Genomic DNA, 9,828 nt, shown 5'->3' on the forward strand with positions numbered 1-9,828 from the left:
TTTCAGGATGTCGTTTAGCAATTATCTTGGAAGGTGTTTTCTGAGGTATATCTTCCTTAAAGTTAGGAACTTCCTCTTGTTTACTTGAGCTAGTTTCATCTACTTTGGTAATGACTGGTTCCTTTGATGTTGAGACATTGCCAACTTCTAAATTAGATTCCTCATCAACATCTTGAATCTGATTTTTCATCACATTCCGATTTTCATTGAAAACTACATTAACAGATTCAACAATTTTATTCAAGCGTTTATTAAAACACTTGTATGCTTTGTTGTTTGAAGAATAACCTAAGAAAATTCCTTCATCAGATTTAGCATGAAAACTATCAAGATTTTCAAAATCATTCTTGATAAAACACTGACAACCAAAGATTCTAAAATGCTTAACAGATGTTGTTTTTCCATACCAAAGTTCATAAGGAGTGCAAGTTGTTCTTATTCTGATTTGTACTTTGTTTAAAATATATACAGCTGTATGAACAGCTTCTTTCCAATATTTATCAGACAGATTAGATTCATTAAGCATAGTTCTTGCCATTTCTTTTACAGTTCTGTTTTTTCTTTCAACTACCCCATTTTGTTGGGGAGTCTGAGCAGCAGAGTACTGTCTTTTAATCCCATGATTTTCACAATACTCAACAAAATCTTGAGAAGTGAACTCACCTCCCTTATCTGATCTTAGGCATTTTAGTTTCAAATCAGACTCTTTTTCAACCATTTTTCTAAATATTTTAAACCTATCAAAAGCCTCTGACTTATGCTTGAGAAAGGTTACCCATACCATTCTGGTGTAGTCATCTACGAACAACATAAAATATTTTTCACCATTCAGTGACTGTGTTTTCGTAGGACCACACAAATCTATGTGAACTAATTCTAGTGGCCTTGAGGATAGAAACTCCTTAGATTTGAAAGATGACTTAGTTTGTTTGCCTTTTACACATTCACTACAAACAGAGTTTGTAAGTTTACTGATCAGAGGTAGACCTCGAACATTTTCATTTTTGCTGATTCTGACCATATTATCGAAATTAACATGACCAAATCTCCTATACCATAACCAATTTTCATCTATATAACTCATAAGACACATGTCTGCACTTTGTTCTTGATATTTGGAGTCTGACAAATGATACAAATTACCATGTGTTTTGAAACCATTTGCAATTATTTTCCCTGACTTTTCTTTAATCACACATCCGTAAGAATTAAATACAACTTGACGTCCACTATCACAAATCTGACTAATGCTTAGCAAGTTATACTTTAATCCTTCAACATAATAGACATCATTTATAGGAGTGTCTTTGTTTATCATGACTATTCCCATTCCAGTAATGTATAGACCTGTATTATCACCAAATTTAACAAAACCTCCTAGATGATTTTCTAAGGCTGAAAACTTGTTTTTGTCTCCTGTCATATGATGAGAACATCCGCTGTCCAAAACCCAAATAGAAGAATTGGTAGATATTAGAGCTGTTTGAACAAGCATAGATTGTTCAAGTTTTGGTCTCCACATTTTTGCAGGTTTTTGTAACTTTTTACAGTACTTAGAAGTGTGACCATATTGATAACATGTAAAACATCTTATGTCTCTGACAAAACCAAAAGACTGTTTATGACCAAAAATAGGATCTCTAGCAAATCTGCAAGTATTTACTTTATGCCCAAACAGATTACAAAAATGACAATAGCCATGGAAAAATCTGTTATTTGGAAACTAATTTTTGTTTGCTATTACAGAATTATGATGTGAAGTTTCTCCTTTTTCAGTAGAATGTTGTTGTTTTTCAAGAGTGTATACTTGTTTTTGTAGAGTACTAATTTCTTGTTCTTTTCTTTCAATAAGACTTCTCTGAGTTTCAATAACCTTGTTTGCATTTACTATATCAAGTTGTAAGATCTGATTGGAATCTTCATAAGAAATTACAAGTTTCTTAAATCTTTTTACTTCTTGAAGAGCACAAAGAAGTTCTTCTTCAAGATTTACATCTTCTATTTCAACTTCAGAATCTGATTCAGATTTTATTGCAACTGGTTTTTCAAATTCAACTTTCGTCATGAATAGTGTTTCACAACCATCAACATTTGACTCATCAGATTCGTCTTCAGTCTCTTCTTTTGACACAAGACTCTTCTTTTTAAAATTGTTCAACCTTTTATTAGGATTCCAAGGTTTTTTAAACGATTTTTCAGATTTATCTTCATCTTTACTTAGATCTAAATACGGACATTTTGCTGCAAAGTGACCGGTTTTACCACAGCCAAAACATTTAAACTTTCCTTGAAACTTCTTCCTAAGTTTCCTAACCAGTAAAGTTTCAAAAACATCAGATAATTCAGACTCACTCTCTTCCTGTTTCTCAATTTTAAAAGTTGTTTCCTTAGAGGTAGAAGGGGTATTACCAATTCTCATTTCATAAGCAGTAAGAGTACTTTGAAGCTGATGCACAGTCATTTTAGAGAAAATTTTCTTCTCTTCAAGAGCAGATATTTTAGTTTCAAATTTTGGTAATAATGTTCTAATTACTTTTGCAACCACATCATGTTCATCAATTTCTTCACCAAGACCCTTTCGGGCATTTACAACTTCATCAATACGAAGAAAATAACTTGCCACTGTCTCATCATTATTCATTTTCAAATCATCAAACTGAGTTTTTAACGTAATCAATTTTGATTCTTTAACCTTTTCATTACCTTGATAAATGGATTCAAGATTTGTCCATACCTCATTGGCTGATTTGAAGTACATTACTTTAACAAATACTTCTTTTGATAACCCACAAAGAATTGCAAAGCGAGCTCTCTTATCCAGTTCATATTTTGTCCTTTCATCTGCATCAGTAGGTACAATAGATGGTATATCATACTTGTTAGATACAACTTCCCACATTCTGACATCCAGAGAATGAATAAATGCTTCCATTCTAACTTGCCAAAAAATGTAATCTGTGCCATCAAATAAAGGAGCTCTAGTGAGCGAGGCACCTTCGGCTTGTGACATGACAACTTCCAAAATAACCAGGATCAATCCTAGGACAAACCTATGAGGACCCTACGCTCTGATACCAATTGTTGGAAGTAACGAGTACTCTGAGAGGGGGAGGGGGTGAATCAGAGTACACTAAATCTTTAATTACAAAAGAACAATACTAAGATGGCCACAAAAAACTGAAAACTAAGAGTCCATTTGAAAAGCTTGCATCAACATGTGACTGTGAAAAGAACTTAAGAGAAAATGAAATAAGTGTATCAGAGAACTAAACATAACTAAGAAACCAACACAATGACACAGTTTTTGTGCTGAGTGAAAACCCTCAAAATCCAACTAGATTTCATCATAGGGAAAAAAACACTCCAATCCTTTTATTAATCTTAACCACCAACCAATACATCCAATTTAGCAGCCCTGCTGCAAGGAGCTTCAACCCCTATCCTTTTCAATAATTTCTGAGTGGATTCATGATGACATATTTTCAATCTGTTCTGCAACTATTGTATCATGAACCTTTATTACAAAACAAAAATATGATATCCAGTAAGTCCGCCAACAACAGAGATCTCAAAATAAATAATACAACTTTTCTTTTCTTTCCACCAAAGAACACACTTTGGCTTCTCCTACATTTACATATATATATCCCTTTCTTTTGAAAGTGACACATACATGTAAATGTACCCGAAGCATTAACTGAACCAGACAGTTAACCACTGCCCTAAAAAAAAAAAACTGATTTTGATTTAATTTATTAGACCACAACCCATGTAGGGTTTAATTTAAAAATCAACTTCTCAATAAAACCTTGTTTAAAAAACTGGAGGGTGAATAATAAGATCTTCTAAAGTAACCCTCGTATAGGGTAACCAACTGAAACAATCTTTAAAACTGCTTTGATAAATCTCTAAAAAATTTCCGAAACATCCTGTAAAAACACTTGATATAATCATAGTAACAAACCCATAAAGGGTTAACAAGAATCTACAACATGATTTCAATAACTACCTTAGAAACTGTAACAAACCCTTAACCTTTTGTCAAATCGATTAAACAAAAAAAAATGGTAACTATGCTTTTACAATGTCGGAAGATGAGGGAAGGACAAATAGTTATCTGCAACTAAAACATTAAAAAAAAACTTGCCTCATATTTCCTTTCGACACTCAACATTTCTCCTCAAAATAAATTTACTGTGCATACCTGTAATTAAAGTGGACGATAAGATTACCAGCAGTGAGCATGAGTAGAGATCTAACCGAAACAGTATGTATTGTTGACAAGAAGCCCATCAATGTCTAGAGCAAAGACGGGAGCAAGAAATAGAAGAAACCCATAATCATAAAGCATTCTCCCAGTTCCAAATCACCGAGCAAGTTCAGCTAAGAGCGGTAAAACAACACGGGCTTCAACAAAATAAACTGGTGCTTTCTTTGAAGTCCGGAATATCCCAAAACATAATAGATTTCTTTTTGACATCCGGAATGAACTCATAATGCCAGTCACGTGAGTAAACTGACTCAAGTCAAACTTAACCATAACAATACATACGTGAGTTAAAAGTATGTAGTGATTAACATGACGTGGCAAATAAAACCCACATACTACCACCGAAGATGCCTTGTCATCAAGGACAAATAGAAAAGTCAACAACCCCAACCCTAGTGAGCCATCAGCAGATGGTTTGATGTCATAGGCAGTAGTGATAGTTTAAACACAAATGAACCCTGTATTGGGGATGAGGTGGCCCCAAGTTAACCTGAACCCAACAAGGTTTCAGACTGTGGGGATGACTCCCAATACGATGAAGACTTTGTCGAAGAAGGTGATGAGATGGTTGATAGTGAGAACACTGATCATAAACCCATAAGAAGGAGGGGTAGACCATTACAGTCCAAAAATAAATGATCTTCCAATAAAAGGAAGGCATAAGAGAAAAAAGATCTCCCCAAATGCTTCAGCAGTTTTAAGACTTCCAAAGAGTTACAACAATTCTCCTAGATATGATGAATTGCATTTCATGGAACATTAGAGGTCTGGAGTCGCCAGATAGGAAGCAGATTATTAGGAGGTTTCTTAACCAACATAGAGATTCAGATTTTGTGATGCTACAAGAATTGAAGGCAACTAAATTTACTTTGGAGGTCAATCTTGATTTCATTTGGAGAGACTCTATTAAGATTTGCTCGGATCATGATAAAGGGGGAGGGGGAGTTCTGCTACTCATCAAATCTAAGAGAAAAGATCACATTATTAGTCAGGGACACTCTCTACGTAATAGAGCAGTTTGGGCTTCATTCAACTTGAATAATTCTATCATAGGTGTTTGCTCAATTTATGCAGCCAATGATTATAGGGAGAGGACTGAAGTATGGGACTGGATTGCCTCTCTTCCTGACATTCCTTGGATTATTGGGGGTGACTTCAACATGATTAAAAACCATGGGGATAAGGCCGGAGGTATTTCTATGGAGCGGAAAGGGGCTGAGAAACTACATTGGGAAAGGATGAAGAATTGTAAGAAGGTCTTTGACCCCTTACTTGGTAATAAGCAATTTGCAAGAGGGATATGGTACACTTGGTGCAATTACCTGAAAGGAAAACACCGAATATATTGTAGGTTGGATAGATTTTATGTAGACAAAGATCATTTCTCCTTTACACCGGATGATTAGGGCAATGCAATAACAGTCTGGTCAGTTTCCCTCTTTGACCATCACCCTGTTGGTTCTCTCATTAGGCTTGAAGACACACCAGCCAAGAAGGGGAAAGGTGGAGACAAATTCATCCTCAACACCCATCTCCTTAAGGATCAGGATGTGTTGGCTACCATTAAAATTATTAGGTTTCTCAATAAAAGAAATAAGAATGTGCAATCTCATATCAGCAGATGGAATCAAAATGTTAAGAGTTGGCAAAACTTGCTTAAGAGTATTGGAAAGAAAAGAGCTAAGGATAGTAGATTTTAGGAAAGAGCACTTGCTGATGAGTTGCACTGGATTGAAGAGGATAAACAAAGCAATCCTAGTAGCCTTGAGTTATCTAGCAGAGTTGCATGGGCTAGGGATGCTTTGAGGAGGCACCAACAAGTTAAGATTAGAGGTGCAATGATTAGGGCCCGAAGTCAGTGGATGCAATTTGGTGACAAAGGGTCTAAGTTCTTTTTCAATTTGCTTAGATAGAAGCAGAAGAAAGAAAAAAATGATAGACTATGGGTTGATAACAAGGAGGTAGTGGAGGTAGAAGATATTAAAGAGGCATTTGCCCTATTCTACAAGGAGCTCTTCTCCTCTAAAGATTATCCCAATTCACAAAGAGCTAGAGAAAGATGTAGAGAAATTATTCCTTGTAGAATAACTGATGAAGACTCCCCCTTGAAATAAGCTATATCTGTGGACGAAGTGAAAAGTGCCATTAGAGCCCTTAATAATGATAAAGCATCGAGCCCAGATGGATTGCCTGTTGAGTTTTATAAAGCTAATGAGGAATGGATTAGCCAAGATCTCCATGAGTTGTATGTTGAGGCACTTGAGAAAGGATCCCTAGGAGACATCATCAACAAAGGGATTATCAAGTTGTTACCCAAAGAGGGGGATACGACACTTATAAAAAAATTGGAGACCTATTATGTATCTTAATGTGTGATATACCATCTTGGCCAAAGTTCTTTCTCTCAGACTAGAAAATGTGCTGCCCAAGTTTATCTGTCCTACTCAAACAGGTTTCATTAAGGGAAGATTCATTCTCGAAAACCTAATAACCAGTTGGGAAGTGATAGATTGGGCTCATGCTTCCAGGCAAAATATTGCTATGTTCCTCTTAGATTTCGAGAAAGCTTGTGATAGGGTTGAATGGGATTTTATATTGATGATGTTAGAAGCCTTCAGATTCCCTACAGAATTCTGTCAATTTGTGAGGGTTCTTCTCAAAGATGCTTCCACACAGGTTGAGGTTGATGGCTCACTCACTCAGGTCATTAAACTTGGAAGGTCCATTAGGAAGGGATGCCCCCTTTCCTTGGACCTATTTGTCATTGCTTATGATGCATTGTACTACATATTGAGAGATTGCACCATTTCCCCTAAAATCGAAGGTGTTGTGCTTCCTGATGGGTGAGATTTGGTTAATATTCAGTTTGCAAATAATACTGCATTATTTGTAGAACTCACCAAGCAGAATATGGAAACCCTTGAAAACAAAATCAAGTTCTTTGGTGAGATCTCAGGGGCCAAAATCTCTCAAACTAAATCTACCTTGCTTGGGTGGAGAGAGGACCCTCCGGATTGGTTACAACAATTGGGGTTCCAGTGGGGGGGTCCTAACAAGATTGTCAGATACCTGGGGATACCCTTCTCTATCTCCCCTTCTCTAAAGGAAATGTGGATATGGGTTAGAGGTAAACTATGAAAGAAATTAAATAAGTGGAACAATAGATATCTGTCGCTTGCTGGCAGTGTGCAAGTTTGTCAAAAGATTCTATCTTCATACAGCATTTATTATTCATCTCTCTGGATATTTTGTAACTATCAGATCCTTGAAATCCAGAAAGTTATAAGGAAGTTCTTATGGTTTGATGGGAAAGGAAACAATAAGTTACATTCAGTTAAATGGGATTGGTGTCATATTGAGAAGAGATTGGGAGGGCTTAGACTAAAGGATTTGAGACTCCAAGGGATTGCACTTGCTGCAAAATGGATCTTTCAGGTGTTTGAAGGCAGTGAACCATGGAAAGCCTTGGTCAGAAGCAACATTATGAGGGTTGTACCTAAGGGGGTTTGTGACCTGGTGGCTGGAGGTTTCCCAGTCTCAGTACAAGGTTCGTGTGTCTTTAAATCTATCTGGAGGGCCTGGGAATTAGTTAGACCATTCATCAGCAATAGTAGGGCCAACAACAATGATCACATTCGTGGAGAGAGATCTATCTAGCGGAACCTGTTCCACTCCTCCAAAACTCTTGCGCTTACACAAGGCTATTCTACCAGAGCATGGGCTAACAAAGGTATTTGTTGCTTTAAAGACATTATTGACAGTGACGTGCTTATGAGTTGGGAAGCACTTAGTGCTAAGTATGATCTTCTGACTTCCCCAAAAAGAACTTACAATATGGTTACAAATGCTTGTGTTGTTCTTCAGTTGCCTAAAAATTATAATGTGGATAATACCATATTTACTCATTATAAATGAAATAATGATATCCTTATTTCTAATGTTAAGTCTATCATTGTTTATAATACTCTCTCTTATGATGATTTTATTATGAATCATGCTAATACTTTGTGGTATGCAGATTTATCTTTAAAGCAATGGCAAAAAGTACTCACAGGATTATGGAACAGTCCTATCGTTCCTACTGAAAAATGTTTTAAACGACTAATGTTAATTAATAGGCTTCCTTTCAGGAAAGATCAATCCATTATTGATATGTGCAATATATGTAGAGTGCATGAATATGTTAGACACATCTTCTTTGAATGCATTATTGCTAAAGAAATATGGTTGATGTTTGGTATTTCTATTCCTAACCAGGTTAATAATATGGAATTTCTTACTGGTTGCAACCATGGTTTGAAAAAAGATACTAATCTATTTTGGCATATTCTTTCTACTGATATCTTATGGGACATTTGGAAAATTAGAAATGAAGATAAATTCCAAGGTAAAACTGAGGCCCCTACCTGAGTCATTTCGTGGACTCACTCTTCATTACATTATTTTGCAGGTCTTTGTAACTATGAGGATAGAGAAGAACAAACTTCTGCGGTTTCTCAAAGATGGTCATGCTACTATGTCAATATATGAGCTGGAGAATGGATTTGAATGGAAGCGAACTGCAAGAGACCACGCCTCTTTTGCCACTGCAATGGAGAATCTTGTTGCTGAGATTCGAAAAGCCATAAACCTAATAATGGAACAGATCCAGATGTTGACTCAGCCACATGAGGGAAGGAAGACAATCTAGATGGAAGGCCCTTTGGGGTGGACAACTTGGATGGAGCCCTGTCAGGATCATCTTCATGAGTGTTGAGATGCTTTTTGGTTCTTTTTATTCGAACATGATCATTATCTATGTATGCTCTTTTTGCTTGGACACATCATATAATAGGCTATGTATAGGATTATGATGTTTATAATGTACATGCAAAACTGTTAGTAGTCATTGATCAGATCTATGTAAGCTAGGATTGTTGGTTTTGTGGCATGACCTCACGTTATTGCTGAAGCTATACTTTTTGTAAGTTTACTCTCTATATTTAATATATAAAAAAATTGGCTAAAGTCTCGACACAAAATCCATGAAACATAATTCATGCCAATACTATTTCCAAGAAAAAACAACAGACCAAACAATAATGGGTTTATCAAACTAAAATATAAATGTCTCCTATAAATCAAGGACCTTATCACATGTGTAATGCCTCAAGCCATGCACCTAAGGAATTAGCCAAGCGATTTATTTTGAAGAATGTGAATGACTCCATTGTTCATGATATAACAAATACATGACATGCTACACACACATATGCACACAAGTACCATGTTCATCACAACAAGCCAAAGACACTGATGATACAACGATACACCTATGAGAGGGTGGAACAACACCGAAATCTTGGTTCATTTATTTACCCCGTGTGTTTCTTTAATTTCACTTGATTAATAACTCTATGTTCATTATAGTCAATCACTTCCAAGTTTAAAATAACATCTAGAGCCACTTCTTCCCACCCCTGTATCTCAATTTTAGGTTTCTTAAGCTCCAAATAGTCATTTAGATATGACACAAAAAGTAATGCACAAAAGTGTACTATCACATTTTTTACATAAGT

The 9,828-nt window shown here is 35.9% G+C and overlaps 1 protein-coding gene across 1 annotated transcript; it reads right to left on the reverse strand.

Annotated features, from left to right (window-relative positions):
- Positions 1-1,723: 1,723 nt before the first annotated feature.
- LOC131026856 (uncharacterized) lies at positions 1,724-2,932 on the reverse strand. Its single transcript, XM_057956860.2, has 2 exons — positions 2,704-2,932; positions 1,724-2,622 (listed from the first exon to the last, which is right to left on the reverse strand). Exons 1-2 carry the CDS (start codon positions 2,930-2,932, stop codon positions 1,724-1,726), a joined length of 1,128 nt encoding a protein of 375 aa, XP_057812843.2.
- Between the last annotated feature and the right edge of the window lie 6,896 nt (positions 2,933-9,828).

The sequence above is a fragment of the Cryptomeria japonica genome, chromosome 1 (assembly GCF_030272615.1).
Source record: "Cryptomeria japonica chromosome 1, Sugi_1.0, whole genome shotgun sequence".
Classification (NCBI taxonomy): Eukaryota; Viridiplantae; Streptophyta; class Pinopsida; order Cupressales; family Cupressaceae; genus Cryptomeria; species Cryptomeria japonica.

Excerpts from the sequence above, each read along its gene's own strand:
- LOC131026856 (XM_057956860.2), bottom strand. The coding sequence starts at position 2,932 with ATGGAAGCATTTATTCATTCTCTGGATGTCAGAATGTGGGAAGTTGTA. Across the intron at positions 2,623-2,703 it reads TCTTGAATCCATTTATCAAG|TGGCAAGTTATTTTCTTCGT; the intron begins GTAATGAAAAGG and ends ATGATGAGACAG.